Source organism: Trachurus japonicus, chromosome 21, assembly GCF_045865225.1.
Source record: "Trachurus japonicus isolate A0001 chromosome 21, Traja_1.0".
Classification (NCBI taxonomy): domain Eukaryota; kingdom Metazoa; phylum Chordata; class Actinopteri; order Carangiformes; family Carangidae; genus Trachurus; species Trachurus japonicus.
In genome coordinates, this window is record NC_140927.1 from 32,225,785 (window position 1) to 32,244,030 (window position 18,246).

At 41.5% G+C, this 18,246-nt stretch overlaps 1 protein-coding gene across 1 annotated transcript in view; it reads left to right on the forward strand.

The window, feature by feature from the left end:
• Positions 1–18,246, forward strand: part of kcnh3 (potassium voltage-gated channel, subfamily H (eag-related), member 3) — a 216,546-nt gene that overhangs the window by 140,610 nt on the left and 57,690 nt on the right. The window contains exon 3 of the mRNA XM_085765059.1: positions 2,073–2,207. Within this exon, the coding sequence (XP_085621185.1) occupies positions 2,073–2,207 (135 nt within the window). The remainder of the gene's footprint in view (positions 1–2,072; positions 2,208–18,246) is intronic.

Here is an 18,246-nt window from a genome sequence, read left to right on the forward strand (position 1 = left end):
CTACCGCTTGTGTCATAAACACAGGAATATCAACTCTTTACTTGCTTGAAGTGTACATTTTTTTCCACAGACAGCGTCAGGTGGCTACTCAAAGATGCACCGAGAAGTTTTTTTTGCTTGAAGCAAGTAAAGAGTTGATATTCCTGTGTTTATGACACAAACGGTAGCTTTTCCCACTGCACCTGAACACACCGCGCACGGCAACTGGGTCTCGCGCGAGACTCCGGGAGACTTTGAATTAGATCTAGTTTTACAAACATGTCGGCTTGCTTGAAGTAAATAAACTTCTCGGTGCATGTTTGAGTCGCCATCTGACGCTGTCTGTGGAAAAAAATTGCGGCTTTGAGGGCTGGAAACAGCCTAAACAGCAGAACTTACATCCACTCCCATTCATTGCTGCCGTGGCGATGCACGGACAGACGCAGCTACCGCAAAACAGGAGCGATTAAACTGAAAATCTTCAGATTCATTCTTTTAGACCTAAAATTATATGAAAATACACCCCAGAGTTGAATTCGCCTGGAATTGTACTTTAAAACTGTCACCACTGTGTAGTGTGAGGAAGGACGGAGGCACTGGTGTTGCATTCAGGTGCAGTCAGGCAGACGGCCGTCGGCAAACCAACCGGATGTCATTTTACTCCACCAGAGAAAGCCGGTAAAACAATACCACATCACCATGACAACATATCGTCAATTGTTTATCCTTGTTTATCCTGTTACATGCAGCGTCTGTTGTCTGTCTGACGTCTGCCCGATTTCACCTGAATGCAACATCAAGAATACGTTCCGATATGCAACCGCACCGCTAGATGGGGGGAATTCCTACATATTATACCTTTAAGATTTATACAGTGTGTGTATTAATAACACTTTATAAATCATAAATTAACAATTATGAACAAGTTTTAATGCAGTTACCCTTTTAAGTGAGTTACTACTGTTTAGAGTCTTATAGAAACTAATTTTTAAACGATATATTATGTTTTAACACTTAAAATGAATCTGGTCTTTGGTATTAATTTGATATAAAGTTGATTTTTCCATAATTTGAGACACTAAATGAAACGTTTAGACTATTTTCATTTGGATGGTGGTTAATTATGTTGTAAATTAATTAACATAATGTGATGAGGCAGACAGGTAGAGATACTGATGATGGAGACGATAAAGATAAATGTCGTCGGATCACTATTTGGCAAACAACACGTCACTGCCACTGCCCCATTGTTTATACCATCTTATAAATGATTTATAAGGTGTTAACAAGTTAATTAATTGACAAATTACACAGTACACATTAATAAATCGTCTAAAGGTTGTCTCATTGTGAGCATGTCTAAAAATCCCTCGCTGTCTTCACTACTCCTTGATCTCTGGCAAGGCAAGGCATCTTTATTTAAATAGCGCATTTCATACCAAGGCAATTAATGTGCTTTACATAAAGACAAAACATTTAACAGTAAGGACTGAAAACAGAAAGAGAACAGCATAAAAACATACAATGTTTAGAAATTAAAATAACCCAGAATAGTGAAAATTGTAAACATTAAACTTACATTAAACATACAGTTAAAGGCTATTTTCATGTGTCGAATCCACACATGAAAAAAGTCCCTGATGAATAAAACGTTATTGTCAGTCAACAGACACTCTGACTAATGTCTGTTCCTAAAAACAAGTGTAAAACCACCAGAATACAGTAAAAGCCCTTTCCTAAATGAATTTATTATTGTGAACACGTGTTTAAGTCGTCAGTGGGAATGAATGAGCTGAGCCTCAGCGGTGACAGACCATAACTCACACATTGTTTCCTGACAGTGAGAAATAACATGGATGTGTCTCGTCTTTTACACTTTTGCACTACTGTACCCTGCACTTCAATGCACATCTCCATATTTATGGAGACTTGTTTTTATACTGTCTACTGTGTTTTTTATATATTGTTTTTTATTTTTTTACTGTCCTACTGCCATGTGGAGCTGCTAAGACGTGTTTTCACAGTAAATGTTGGTGACAATGTGACAATAAAGGACTCTAAGGATGTCTAAGGATGTGTCTTCTCCTCTGCAGGGACTCAGTTCTGGTGTCTCCTGGACATCGTGCCCATCAAGAATGAGAAGGGGGAAGTGGTTCTGTTCCTCGTGTCCCACAAAGACATCACGGACAAGAAGAGGGACCAGGATGCTGAGCAGGGACCGGAGACAGGTCAGGAGCTCTTAAACACACACACACACACACACACACCTGAGACATGTCCTGAATCATCTAACACCTTTTTGCTCAAAAGGTAATCTAATCGGATTTTGAATAACGGATCAATCAACAAATCAAATCTTGAAAATGGGTTGTTTCAAAACTAGAAACGGATTCTGAGATCGGATTGGATCACGTACTGTAATCCAGACTTGGTTTTAATCTGGATCAAACGCTCAGTTTGTGTTGTTCAAAACTTTTAAAGGGAAAACGAGGAGTTTTGGAAAAGTGTTTTCACGCTACATTTATGAGCCTCCGCACCGTGAAATTTGGCGTAAGACAAGACGAAAGTCAAAACATTTGCCAAGAATGTTTTCATTGTTAAAGAATTAAAGTCAGAGGTTGGAAGACGATCAGATACCGAGGTAGTTCCGACCATAACCGGCGATCCGGCGGCGTTATTCTCATGACTCGCCGGGCAGCGTCCGGGAAACAGAAAGTAGGAAACGCTGGGCGAGTCGACCACTAAATAATAATAACTAAATAACTAAAAAGACAAAACGATATATTTATAGAAAATGTACCTATTAACAAGTGGTAACGTAGATTCATCCACATTAATATGAGACTTTTTTATAACCAAATACAAACTCTTCGTTGTTCATTTAAATTCAATTTAAATTGGTCAAATAAGCAACATTATAATGTAGTATATACAGTATTCATTGATATTTTGCACCAGATTTTTCAATTTTAGTGATAAAGTAAATAAAGTTAACTATTGATTACTTCACAAAAAATAACTTTTCCCCAACAACTGGATAATTAAATGAAAATAGAAATTTGTATTTTGATCTGGTTGTTTAAAAGACACGAAAGAAACAAAAAACAGCTCAGAAATCAATACGTACACCCCATTTTCAAATAATAAAATAATAAACACATGATTATTTAGACTATAACAATTAATTAATCTTTTTTTTAATGAATGTGGAAATTTCCCTTTGGATCCACACGCTGGTTAAAACACATCATTGTGACGCACTAACAATAAATTGCAATAACAGACAAAAATAACAGACATGAGTCCTGTAGTGTGAATGATTATTATGGGTATTTTCTATAATGGACAGGGCAAAGGGTTATGGTAATTCAGATTAATTTAATGTCTATTTTTACCGCTGACTCCTCCATCAATGATGCATCAGTTTCCTCTCAGCAAAAAGGTCACATCACATGTTTTATTTTTTCATCCTCACCTCGTGCTGCAGCAGCGCCCGCTCTGACTTTACGTGATGACAGTGAAGGCATCACGGACAAAAAAGAGTTTGAATTTATTTATGGAGGAGAGAAAACAAACAGCCAGTCTGGCTCAGGATGACATACAACCACCGTTACCCAGAAGCCCCCACTGCATGTTCACCGGCTTCATGTGAGGAGTGAGTTGAATCCTGAGTGAGGAGCCTGTGGAGCAGAGGCTTCAGCTCTCTGTTGATCTTAAAGGGATAGTTCAACATTTTGGCAAATGAATCTCTATAGTCATAGCAGTAGGTTCGTTACCTTTAATTGACGGTGCAAGCTGTTTTTAGAACGGCGGAGCAGAGTTGCGAGCTGCTCAGAGCTACGCTACGGAGGCTCATCATGGGATTTCTTGGTTTCCCCTCATGAAACTCATCAAATACACAATCCAACAACTCCACAACGCTCTGGTGGACAAGTTGTGACCTGCACATTCACCACGCTATGAGATAATAACACAACGTTACCAGACAGAGTTGTTTTAGAGGGAAATACAGAGACTGCTTGATGAAAAACTGTCCCTGAAGGCAACGTGCATCAGCGGTTTAGCATGAATTTCCCTCTAAAACAACTCTGTGTGGTAACGTTGTGTTATTATCTCATAGCGTGGTGAATGTGCAGCTCACAACTTGTCCACCAGAGCGTTGTGGAGTTGTTGGATTGTGTATTTGATGAGTTTGATGAGGGAAACCAAGAAATCCCATGAACCTCCGTAGCGTAGCTCTGAGCAGCTCGCGGCTCTGCTCCACCGTTCTAAAAATAGCTTGCACCGACAATTAAAGGTAACGAACCTACTGCTATGACTATAGGGATTATTATGGCAATGGGCCAATTTGCCAAAATGTTAAACTATCCCTTTAATAATTAACCTGAAGATACATGTTAGAAATCTGCGCTAAAGATCAAAAGTCAAGGTGAAAAAACAGCAACATCCCTCGCTCCAAACTGATTCAAAAAGCAGTTTACAGCAGAGAAGTGGCTCCGTGTTTCTATCTCCGTTACGTCTGCGCTGACATTTCAGAGGTGTTTGTGGTTTTCATGTCTCATTACGTCGGATTCAAATAAAAACCCTCTCATCCTGTCACCGTCACTCTTCAGCCTGAACATCGTTTTTTATTACCGCTGACTCCCTTCGGCAGTGAAGAGCCCCAAAGAGTTACTGCAGCTCCAAACAAACAACAATTAAGCATCAATTAATAATTTTAATTGCTTTTTTTCCCCCCATCCTGTGTCGTCGTTTCCCCCTCGTGTAAATCTCTCCCTGATGAAATAAGTGTCTGTCAGTTATTGCTTTGATATTAACGAGTGCTTCTAATAAAGTGCGCAGGGTGAACCATAAACATCCTGTCAGCTCGTCACAGTGAAGTCTGATAACACACACACACTCGTAATGAGGAGGGGTCACAATTTAAATTGTTTGTGAGTTAATTAGAAGCAGACTGGAATTAATTGCTGTCAGGAAATATGCAAACTCCACTCACATGTTATTGGTTCACAGCTGCTGCAACAACAACACAGTCGATTGTATAAAACCATCTCATATCTACGATAAATCTTTTTTTTTTATTGTTAAGTTTAGACAGACTGTCCCAAAACGACTTGTTGTGTTAAAGGGATAGTTCAACATTTAGGCAAATTAGCCCATTGACATAATCCCTATAGTCATAGCAGTAGGTTTGTTACCTTTAATTGTCAGTGCAAGCTATTTTTAGAACGGCGGAGCAGAGCCGTGAGCTGCTCAGAGCTACACTACGGAGGCTCATTATGGGATTTCTTGGTTTCCCTTTATCAAACTCATCAAATACACAATCCAACAACTCCACAACGCTCTGGTGGACAAGTTGTGAGCTGCACATTCACCACGCTATGAGATAATAACACAACGTTACCACACAGAGTTGTTTTAGAGGGAAATACAGAGACTGTTGATGAAAAACTGTCCCTGAAGGCAACGCACATCAGCGGTTTTGCGTGAATTTCCCTCTAAAACAACTCTGTCTGGTAACGTTGTGTTATTATCTCATAGCGTGGTGAATGTGCAGCTCACAACTTGTCCACCAGAGCATTATGGACCATAGGGATTATGGCAATGGGGCAATTTGCCAAAATGTTCCCTTTAACAGTCCCAATCAGTCCAAACCGTTGAAAACAAATGCCATGATGCGCGAACCAACTGTTCTCTCATTGGTCAGAAATCTTACCTGGAAGGAGGAGGAGGAGTTTACCTGCATGGGTAAAACACAATCCATGGAATAGAGATCTCAACGGTTGAATCCAGAGCCAATCCCAATTGACCTATGGCTAAGCCACGCCCCCAAACACGATGAGCCAATCACAGTGCGCATAGCTAGCCCATACACTCGGACATTCTCTGCTTCCACGTCCATTGAAATGTTTTTTCTTGACATTTTAAGTTTAAAATGGTCAAACGGTGTGCATGGGGTACATGCAACTCCAACACTAGGTATCCCGAGAGGCTGGGAGACATGTGTATTTTGTTATGTCGCGTGGCGTAGTGGTTAGAGCGGGCGCCTCATGTATAGAGGCACAGTCCTCGCTGCAGTCGGCCCTGGTTCGAGTCCCGCGTCGGTCGCCATTTACTGCATGTCATCCCCCCTCTCTCTGCCTCCCCGTTTCCTGTCTGTCTCAACTGTACTATCTATAACGGCATAAATGCCCCAAAAAAAAATACTTAAAAAAAAATTTAAAAAATTGAAAAAAAAAATAGATTTAAAAATCGGCAAAAAAGATATCGCGATATTTGTGTGAATCGATTTTTTCTCCCACCCCTAATATTTATATCATAATACAGCATGTTTCTTCAGTGATCTGTGATGGATATAAGTTGAAAATGTGATTACATGGATTGTGGGCTGTCAGCCTATTGTAATGCAATCATTTCCACCAAATATAGTATGTAGTTATATAGGCTAATATATAATTATATATAATTCAGCAATAAATATTTGATGTTTCAATTTGATTTCGAATCGTGTGGCCCTTCACTCACTTTATCGGAGTCGGTGTGGCCCTCTGGAAAAAATAATTGCCCACCCCTGGTATACAGTATATTGTTGAATGTATAATGCACTATACTTCCTATTATCTGAGCTACTGTGTGGAGATATGGGGGAATACCGACAGATCCAACCTACAGCCGTTATGCACATTACAAAAAAGAGCAATAAGAATCGTCACTGGATAACTTGAGCACACAAACTCATTATTCATAAAGGCACATGTACACTCTGAAATTCACCGACTTGGTTAAACACAAGATTGCAGGGTGGGTAGAGTATAATCTGAGAGGGGAATTGAATTTTAAGAGAATAAATGTCAGAACAACTCTGAAAAATATGTGCATAACAGTTTGTGAGAACGGTCTGGAGAAGGAGCTGAAAAACAGCACCAACATCAGTGTTTCCTCTAGAAAAAAGTATGAGAATGAGGAAAAGTAGGTTGGAATATCATTTTGACTGCACAGGGATAGGAGATTATAAAACTGAGTCTGAGTGAGTCTGTTGACTTTGTTTGCTTGTATTTGGTTTATTTTGTTTTACTTTGAATCTGGATCGATGGAGTGGGAACAGAAAAGCTCGGCTTCCTCCTGCTCCTTTTCCAGCTTTTGTTTACTGATTTAAATATCAGACTTGTTCTTTGGGACACTATATTTTTTTTCTCTCTTTTCAATATGTTCGAAATAAAGAATAATCAAATTAAATCAAATCGACCCAAACCAGGCCACAAATAAGGAAACTGACCCAAGTCTTGTATGTATCTGTGCAGAGGCAGATTAATGTCAGACTGGTTAAACCAACACAGTCTGACTAATGAAGATTGTTCTGACTTCATCTCAGTTTAATTAGTCAAACTTCTCTGTTTTTCTCATTAATTGCCTTCATTCTTCTCCAACTTTGGGTTTAACCCTCCTGCTGTCTTCCTGGGTCAAGGAAGGAAGGAGGACAGGAAGAAAGGAAGTTAGGAAGGACAAAGGGAAAGAAGGAAGGAAGGAAGGACGAAGGAAAGGAAGGAAGTTAGGAAGGACAAAGGGAAAGAAGGAAGGAAGGAAGGATAAAGGGATAGAAGGAAGGAGGGAAGGAAGGAAGGAAGGAAGGACAAAGGGAAGGAAGGAAGTTAGGAAGGACAAAGGGAAAGAAGGAAGGAAGGAAGGATAAAGGGATAGAAGGAAGGAGGGAAGGAAGGAAGGACGAAGGGAAGGAAGGAAGTTAGGAAGGACAAAGGGAAAGAAGGAAGGAAGGATAAAGGGATAGAGGGAAGGAAGGAGGGAAGGAAGGAATGACAAAGGGAAGGAAGGAAGGATAAAGGGATAGAAGGAAGGAAGGAGGGAAGGAAGGAAGGACAAAGGGAAGGAAGGAAGGATAAAGGGATAGAAGGAAGGAGGGAAGGAAGGAAGGACGGAGGGAAGGAAGGAAGTTAGGAAGGACAAAGGGAAAGAAGGAAGGAAGGAAGGATAAAGGGATAGAAGGAAGGAGGGAAGGAAGGAAGGACGAAGGGAAAGAAGGAAGGATAAAGGGATAGAAGGAAGGAGGGAAGGATAAAGGGATAGAAGGAAGGAGGGAAGGAAGGACGAAGGGAAGGAAGGAAGTTAGGAAGGACAAAGGGAAAGAAGGAAGGAAGGAAGGAAGGAAGGAAGGACGAAGGGAAAGAAGGAAGGATAAAGGGATAGAAGGAAGGAGGGAAGGATAAAGGGATAGAAGGAAGGAGGGAAGGAAGGAAGGACGAAGGGAAGGAAGGAAGTTAGGAAGGACAAAGGGAAAGAAGGAAGGAAGGAAGGATAAAGGGATAGAAGGAAGGAGGGAAGGAAGGAAGGACGAAGGGAAGGAAGGAAGTTAGGAAGGACAAAGGGAAAGAAGGAAGGAAGGAAGGATAAAGGGATAGAAGGAAGGAGGGAAGGAAGGAAGGACGAAGGGAAGGAAGGAAGGAAGGAAGGAAGGAAGGAAGGAAGGAAGGAAGGAAGGAAGGAAGGAAGGAAGGAAGGAAGGAGGGAAGGAAGGAAGGACGAAGGGAAGGAAGTTAGGAAGGACGAAGGGAAGGAAGGAAGGAAGGAAGGATAAAGGGATAGAAGGAAGGAGGGAAGGAAGGAAGGACGAAGGGAAGGAAGGAAGGAAGGAAGGATAAAGGGATAGAAGGAAGGAGGGAAGGAAGGAAGGACGAAGGGAAGGAAGGAAGTTAGGAAGGACAAAGGGAAGGAAGGAAGGAAGGAAGGAAGGAAGGAAGGAAGGATAAAGGGATAGAAGGAAGGAGGGAAGGAAGGAAGGACGAAGGGAAGGAAGGAAGTTAGGAAGGACAAAGGGAAGGAAGGAAGTTAGGAAGGACAAAGGGAAAGAAGGAAGGAAGGAAGGATAAAGGGATAGAAGGAAGGAGGGAAGGAAGGAAGGACGAAGGGAAGGAAGGAAGTTAGGAAGGACAAAGGGAAAGAAGGAAGGAAGGAAGGATAAAGGGAAGGAAGGAAGTTAGGAAGGACAAAGGGAAGGAAGGAAGGAAGGAAGGAACGTGATATCGGTCCAATTAAACTGTTTTTTTTCATGTTATTGATCGATGCTCATTCAGTTCCCACTCGGAGCTGCTTGTCCCTCTCTCTCTGTCCCAGCATGCAAAGCTGAACGAGCAGTTTTCTGTGTTGAAGGGAATACTGCTGTACAGTACATTCAATATTTTGTCGTTCTGCAGTGAAAACACAGATTTTACAGACGTTCAAATCTCAACTTTACATTTCTGCACCACTTATGTATATGCATCTGATCCAGGCCTGTGTGAGGGAGGGAGGGAGGGAGAGGAGGACGGTAATCAAGACTCTTAAGATGAAGTGGGGTGTTTAAAATGTCTTTTTTTTTTATAGATTGGCTTTCAGAGCGGCCGTCTGCAGAGCTTCCTGGTGGGAAAGAGCACCTGCTTGAAACCACTTACCCAATTTTCTCCCACTTGCCCGGCGCTCTCTCTCTCTCTCTCTCTCTCTCTCATTTGGCTGAATGTCTCATTGCCTCGGTGCAGAAATGATTGAAGCCTGCTTTCATACACTACGCCTGTGTTTAACCCCCCCTGCTTGAGTTATTACATTTTAAATTCAAGCTCCCAAATTTGGAGCAGAGAACGAGCGGCACGAGGGAGGGACGACAAACACAATGAGACAGCCAGAAAGGAAAAGAGACAGAAAAGAGAGAGGGAGACAAAAGAGGATTTAAACGGTTTCTATTTTCTGATTCTGGTGACGCTCTGATCGAGGCCGAGCTCCCCAAGGCTCCTCGTGGATGTGAGAAGATGGAAAAAGTGACAAACAACTAGAAAAGAGAGGAAGACTTTGACATTTATGATGCGATGAGTCGACACAAACATTCACCTGCAGACAGGAAGAGCTGCTCAGGTTCGGCTGCTAGAGATCTCAGTGTTTGACTGCTTAAAGGGATAGTTCACCCAAAATTCAAATTTCTCATTACTCATTATCTCTACTCCCCCTCATGTGGACTAAGGGCTGTAAGAAGTTTCAGAGTCCTCCGTTCCTTCTCTGAGTTACGGAAGAGGGGGGTCCGCGCAGCAGTATTTGTCCATATAATGGTTGTCAATGGATACCAACTGTCTTCCTAACAAAAAGACACACCAAAAAACATCCAAATACCTCCACACTGCTCGTCTGTAATGTCCCTCTTGTATTGAAGCCCTGACATGAGAAATTGTTCAAAAAAAAAAAAAAAAGTCTATGTTTTAAGCTTGTTTGTAGCGGAAGCTCCCGGTGTCTCAGTTCACTGCTCTTCCTGTGTCAGTTTTCATGTCGGGGCTTCAATACAAGACGGACATTACATACGAGCAGCATGGAGGTATTTGGATGTTTTTTGGTGTGTCTTTTTGGACGAAGAAAGTTGGTATCCATTGACAACCATTATATGGACATGCACTGCTACGCCGAGACCCCCTGTAACTCAGAGAAGCCACGGAGGACTCTGAAACTTCTCCCAGCCCTTAGTCCACATGAGGGGGAGGAGATAATGAGTGAAATTTGAATTTTGGGTGAACTATCCCTTTAAATGTGCTCAGCATTGAAATATCTGCACTTTGAAACACACACACACACACACACACTGTGCATGCACACTGTGTTAATTGACAGTGTTAATAATTTAACATGTGTAGCCAACCCACTGTCTCCCTCAGAGAACAGGCTGTATGTTGTAGAGCGATCAGCAGTCTGAGCCCGAGGCAGAGCGACCGGCTCGTCTCTACATCTCCTCCTCCTCCTCCTCCTCCTCTCTCCTCCTCTCCTCCTCCTCCTCCTCATCCTCCTCTTCCTCCTCCTCCTCCTCCTCCTCCTCCTCTTCCTCCTCCTCCTCCTCCTCCTCCTCCTCTTCCTCCTCCTCCTCCTCCTCCTCCTCCTCTTCCTCCTCCTCCAGTCTGAGCAGCAGCAGCAGCTCTGAGTAAACACTGAGGAAATGCACAGTAACAATGACCCACAAACCTCCATGGCTTCCTGACTCACACTCATCCCCAGTGGTAGACAGTAACGGAGTAAATGTACGATTTCTTTGGTACTTATTACTCTTACTTGAATACATTTCCAAGACAAATATTTTTACTTTTACTTGTTAATTTCTAGGAAGGCTGAAAAGTACTCGTTACTTTCAGGTCTGCTCTTTTTTTTTCTTCTTTTTTTTCTAAAATCCTATTGGACACAAGCTGTGTTTGTCTGTGAAGGAAACCCTAACCCCTAAAAGCAGCACATCAGTGCAGCTGCTTTCAAAGAGTTAAAAGCTCCTTAAATTCATTTAGAAAAAATTATAGTAATTCATTGATGTGAAAAATAAGAAATTTAGTCTTACAAGTAAATTTAAAAGCATTTACTTTTGGATACTTAAAGGGACAACGAGGAGTTTCTATTTGGTTATAAAAAAGTCTCATATTAATGTGGATGAATCTACGTTACCACTTGTTAATGGCCCATTTTAGATAAATATATGGTTTTGTCTCTATGGTTATTTTGTTATTATTAGTGGTGGCGGAAATGCTGGGCGAGTCGACCAGAATTTCTTTACTTTAGGTTTCGTGGCGAGTCATGAGAATAACGCCGCCGAATCGCCGTTTATGGTGGGAACTACGACGGTATGTGATCGTCTTCCAACCTCTGACTTTAATTCTTGATGAATGAAAACATGAGTCTGTCTTGCGCCGGTCAAAGAATTTCACGGTGCGGAGGCTCATAAATGTAGTGTGAAAACACTTCGCTTTTCCAAAACTCCTCGTTGTCCCTTTAAGTACCTTTTAAAAGCAAGTACTTTTTTACTCTTACTCGAGTAACATGTCGACTGAGCTACTTTTACTTACAGAGTAAATTTTGACCAGTAGTATTTGTACTCTTACTCAAGTACTGGGGTGGAGTATGTGAGTGTGTGTTAGTGCAACGACTGCTTTTCTGTGCAGCCCCTCGTCTCAGCAGCCTGGACCTGCAGCGTGAGGCTAGCGTAGCTTAGCATAACGACTGGAAACAAAGGGGAACAGCTAGCCTCATGGCTCTGTACTGCAGCTCACAGATAAGAGCTGCAGTGATCAGACGTCTGCTCCGTCTGATCTGATGATGGATTTATCTTTGTGCTGATGAGAAGTGAGACGGATCGTTGTGTAATTAAGATGGAGAAGGAGCTTGAAAGCGTCGGCGTGCAGCCAGCCAGCCAGCCAATCACGGCCTCAAGTGGGTGTGATTGTAAAATTGTAGGTTTCTGCAACCTGGTGTCTCACACACACACACACACACATGGTGAAACAGTTCCCAGTGTGTCAGCGCTGCAGCACAGCAACATGTTCAACACCGAGGGTCCATATGTTCATCCAGCTTTTAGGACGCCAAGCCTTCAGATACAGGAAGTAGGCTAGGTGTGTTTCCATTTCACCTAGAAATGCACAAAACCTGAATATCGCAATAAAAAACATTTAGAAAAAACCTCTCAAATGTTGCAAAAACATTTTAACGCTCATTTCTCACATGTATCAATATCAAAATGTGTCGCAAAAGTGTTATAGAAACACTTATTTCAGTTTGAGAACATCACACAGCTCATTGAACGCATCATCCTGAAGTTTAGTTTCCATATTTTTATCTGTGAAATCCTCATTCACAATTCCTCTCCCAGAAATCCCTGATTCATGGCCGCCGCTACACAGAATACATATAATAAATAATATATGATGTGTACATAAGGGCTTTGCCTTGGAGCAACCAAGTGCTGCCTTCATCTTTAGGCTTTATGAGAGTTAAGGCTCATTCACAAAACACCGTTCAATGGAAACACCTGCAAATAGGACTTTTTTCGAAATTTCAGAAATATCGCTTTTATTTAGTGAAAACCTGTAATGGAAATGCAGCTGCACTGCAAAAACTCAAAAACTTTCCAAGAATATTTGTCTTATTTCTTGTCAAAATGTCTCATTTCTAGTCAAAACTAATCTCTTTCCACTTTAAATAAGACTCATCACCTAAAAATTAACTTGCTTTTAGATCGTTTTCACTTAATTTTCACTTGAAATAAGTAGAAAAATCTGCCAGTGAAAGGAAGTTTTTTGTGCTTGTAATAAGGAAGAAAAACTTTTTCTACTTATTTCAAGTGAAATATGCTTGAAAGAAGTAAAAAGTGTCTAAAAACAAGCTACTTTTTATTTGATGAGTCTTATTTTTTAAGTATAATTAGATTTGTTTTGACTAGAAATGACATTATGCCTAGAAATAGGCCAAATATTCTTGGTAAGATTTTGAGTTTTTGCAGTGTATAGTAGATTATCAGTGCTCTGTGCCACATTTCAGTCGTGAAAGAGCAGGAGCGGAGGCTGAATCCCACAGTACAGTATCTGAACACCAGTGGTATTATATATATAAATATATATATAAATATCTGGCACCAGAGCGGTTAGGCAGCAGGGACCGGTCCCAGGCTGCAGCTGGATGGACTTCACAGTCTCTGGTTCAAACAGCAGCGCCGAGTCTGAGTCTGAGTCTGAGGCCGGAAGAAACACGACGCTCCACGAGGGACAAACACGTTCCCTCTGCACAGTCACCTCTGAAGTCTGAAGTCTAGAGTCTAGAGTCTAAAGTCTGGAGTCAGGCAGATTTATTTCTGATTTTAAAACAAGCAGCAGCTGTGAGGTCTGAGTGGGGTTTTGCATGTTTGTAAGTTTGTCAGCAGGATCAGAGCTGTGTCTGACACCGAGGAGCTTCCTCCCTGTCTGGAGTTATTCTGTTGTTGTTGCATTCACTTCCTGTGGTTTTTAAACATCATAGAAGCAGAAACAGTTCTGTTGATCACACATCAAATCTGTCCTTCATGCACGAGTAAACCACACAGGTGTCAGTCAACCTGTTGGTCTGATTGTGTTTCACATTTTAGCCGATCATCTTTTCATCAGGTTTCTTAACAGCGAAATTGATATGTGACAAAATCCATGTTCAAAAATCCTCATTTTTGATTTGATTTGATTTACAGTAATTTGATTTATTTATTTAGCACAAGTTAAAACAGTGCAAGGAGGGAACGAAGCCTGGAAGGCTTGTACAAAGTTCCACTCCCATCATCGAAGAATTACATGAAACTCAAGATAAACAATGAGAAATACAGCAAAGAAAATTAAAAATACAGTGCAACTAATTTTTGTCGCCTGCCACTTCTTGTTTCTGTAGCTTTTGGTCACGTTTTATTTTCATCAACTGTTTTATCACCAAAACCTGCAGATTGTCTTTCACTTTGGGTCATGAATCTGATTCATTCATGTGTTGATGGGATTTTCACACTGAGTTTTTGGATTATTACAGAAAATAAATAAATGTAATAAATAAATAAATAATAATAATAAAATAAATAAAAAAAACCTCTCACGATTTTGTCATTCCCCAAAAAGTTCGGGACAAATTCTATAATTTGCTGATAGTAGCTACTGCAAACAGACATTTAAAAAAACTGAACTTTTCTTCACAAGTTTTTTTTTATAATTATTTCAAAAAACTGTGAAAAACAGTTTATGCTTCTTCAGTCCAATTAAGAAAATGTTTTTCCCTCCAGATTGTTTTTTTCCCCTGTTGAGCTTCAGAGGGAAACAAAACAAAACAAAACAAAACAAAGACTTTGGACATTTTTCAACAATAGGAACTCTGAACACAAAACCACCATCACACTCTTGTTTTCTTTAAAGAAAAAAAACAAAGCGAACTGTCCCTTTAATCTGTGGTTTTCCCAGTGAGCAGGTCGCTGAGGCTCCGTCCCAGTGTGAACCTGAGGCTTGTTACTGATGCACTCACAGACACATTGATTTTTTTTTTTCTTTTTTCTTTTCTGTTGAGCCGGTGTTCGGGGACCGAGCAGCGTGACTCATCCTCTGTCTGTCTGTCTGTCTGTCTGTCTGTCTGCCTGCCGACTGTAAAATTATCCCATCAGCCTCCACCGACCTTGAATCCACCTCCATCCTCTGCTTTCATCTGCTAATACCCCGGCCCGGTGCGGCTTCGGCTCCGCAGACAAACTTTCATCTCCTCCACCTCCGTCTGGTTTCCTCTGTTTGAAACTTCCCAGAAGACGAGATTAGACCGGGTTCACCTGCACCTACACCTGTGTGTCCAAACACACACACACACACACGTCTATGATGAATCTGAGAATAAACAGTGAGAAATTAGCATCTGCATCTGAACAGTAGGGATAATTCAACATTTTGGCAAATTGGTCCATTGCCATAATCCCTATAGTCATAGCAGTAGGTTCGTTACCTTTAATTGTCGGTGCAAGCTGTTTTTAGAACGGTGGAGCAGAGCTGTGAGCTGCTCAGAGCTACGCTACGGAGGCTCATGGGATTTCTTAGTTTCAAACTCATCAAATACACAATCCAACAACTCCACAACACTCTGGTGGACAAGTTGTGACATGCACATTCACCACGCTATGAGATAATAACACAACGTTACCAGACAGAGTTGTTGTAGAGGGAAATACAGAGACTGCTTGATGAAAAACTGTCCCTGAAGGCAACACGCATCAGCGGTTTTGCATGAATTTCCCTCTAAAACAACTCTGTGTGGTAACGTTGTGTTATTATCTCATAGCGTGGTGAATGTGCAGCTCACAACTTGTCCACCAGAGCGTTGTGGAGTTGTTGGATTGTGTATTTGATGAGTTTGATGAGGGAAACCAAGAAATCCCATAATGAGCCTCCGTAGCGTAGCTCTGAGCAGCTCACCGCTCTGCTCCGCCGTTCTAAAAATAGCTTGCACCGACAATTAAAGGTAACGAACCTACTGCTATGACTATAGGGATTATGGCAATGGGCCAATTTGACAAAATGTTGAACTATCCCTTTAAACAACGGCGAACAAATGAAATCTGCCGGCTGAAAATCACTCTGATCTGCTGACATTTTGCCAAACATGACATCATGTTATGGACACACACAGGCTGGCAGCGAAAACAGGAAACAGGAAATGAAAAGTGGAAATGGAGAGAACGAGAGAGGATTTACTGTAGGCTGCTCCGAGATCAGTTTACCTGCTTTTTATCCTGCGCTATTGAATAATAGTAATGATAAAAGAGACTGAGACGAGTGAGACGGTGAAGGTGAAGGAGTTTTAGTGAAGCAGATCATCAGATTCTACCTCAAGAACGTGTTTAGTCAATAAAGAGCCACAAAGGCCGACAGCAGATCAATATCACATCAAATATTTACACAACAGCTGCAGAGACTGGAGCTGAGCAGCCGTGATGGAGCTCAGAAAGATCAGCTAGTGTACAACATGAGACAGAGACAGAGATGCTGCTCCATACGGTATAAAGGTAGATGTTTGTGTTAAAGCTCCATACAGTATAAAGGTAGATGTTTGTATTAAAGCTCCATACAGTATAAAGGTAGATGTTTGTGTTAAAGCTCCATACGGTATAAAGGTAGATGTTTGTGTTAAAGCTCCATACGGTATAAAGGTAGATGTTTGTGTTAAAGCTCCATACAGTATAAAGGTAGATGTTTGTGTTAAAGCTCCATACGGTATAAAGGTAGATGTTTGTGTTAAAGCTCCATACGGTATAAAGGTAGATGTTTGTGTTAAAGCTCCATACGGTATAAAGGTAGATGTTTGTGTTAAAGCTCCATACAGTATAAAGGTAGATGTTTGTATTAAAGCCTCTGGAAACCCAAATCCACCAAAGCCTCCTAACCATGTATTTTAGGGTCTTATGTACATATTATTAAACATGTAAAAATAATTAGAAAAAAGTTTCCATCCAAATTGAAAATATTTGTCTTTTAAGGTTTTGTACAGTAGGTTTGAATTGGGCGGAGTTATCTCTGGGATTTATCACGCAATAAATCCTAACCATTCATAAATCGCCACGTCAGTTCTCTCACCCAGCCCCCCAGTGGCGGCGAACAAAACCGTTCTGCTAACGGTCGCTCCTCCACTCCTCTCAAGTCCTCACAACCAGAGCCATGTCAACCCGAGTTGTGTGTGTGTGGCGATTAGCTTTTAGCATTCATTAGCTTTCCAGCGCGACCTGCCCTGTCTGTCTGTCAGTGCCCACAACTCCTCACATCTCCTCTACATGCAGCCGATACAGCCGTTTCTTTTATGTGTGTGTGTGTGTGTGGGGGGGTGTAAATCCGCGATCAGCATTTAGCCTTTATTAGCTTTCCAGCGCGACCTACCTTGTCTGTCTGTCTGTCTGTCTGTCTGTCTGTCTGTCTGTCTGTCTGTGTGTGTGCCCACAACTCCTCACAACTCCTCTCTACATACAGCCGATACAGCCGGTTTTTTGGGGGGGTGAGGGGAGGGAGGGAGGGAGGGTGTGTGTAAATTGGCGATTAGCTTTTAGCATTTATTAGCTTTCCAGCGCGACCTGCCTTGTCTCTGTGTGTGTGTCTGTCAGCCCCTCCTGGCGCTCACACAGACATGAGTGACGGTTAAAAGCTTTTTTTTTCTGTGAGACTACGACCAAAGACGGTTATGACGCTCCAAAACGAAGCTGGTAGTCTAGTTAGCTGCTAAATAGCATCAATCAATCGATGCACGTCCTCCGGTGAGGACTTTTTTTTTTTTTTTTTAACGGTCGCCATTGACGTGTTGCTATGACAATGGAGCTGTCAATCATAGCGTTATCTGCCACGCCCACACTGTCCTGACCAGTGGCATCAATAGTGCCTCAATAGCAAAATGAGCTGTTTTTAAACAAGGTTTTCTAATAGTTATGAATAGTTATTGTCACTCAGACTTTTGTGGATGCTTAATGAGGCACTTGACTTTGATATAATATAAGCATTTTTACCATATATAGTCAGGTTTCCAAAGGCTTTAAAGCTCCATACAGTATAAAGGTAGATGTTTGTGTTAAAGCTCCATACAGTATAAAGGTAGATGTCCATGTGTAGTGTGATTATAAAGCAGCTCTAGGTTCTATATTAACACTGTGAAAGTATCAAAGCCTCAGTCCACAGAGAAATGCACACAGCCTGTATTCAGAAACTGAGCCTTAAAACCAGCCGTCATGACTTCCTGTCACTTTGTGATGTCACAACTAAGCCCCACCCCCTCAACACCACCTGGACCCACCATCCAACAACAACTTTGCAGGATTTGGTTTCTCTGAGTGTTTTATTCTGAAATCTGTTTTATTTTCAATTGGATCACTTTAGAAACCAGTCAGCCAATCAGAAGAGAGGCTCAGAGTCTCCTCCTCTCTTCTGATTGGCTGACACCGACCTGTTGTTACTAGAGCTTCAGAATGAA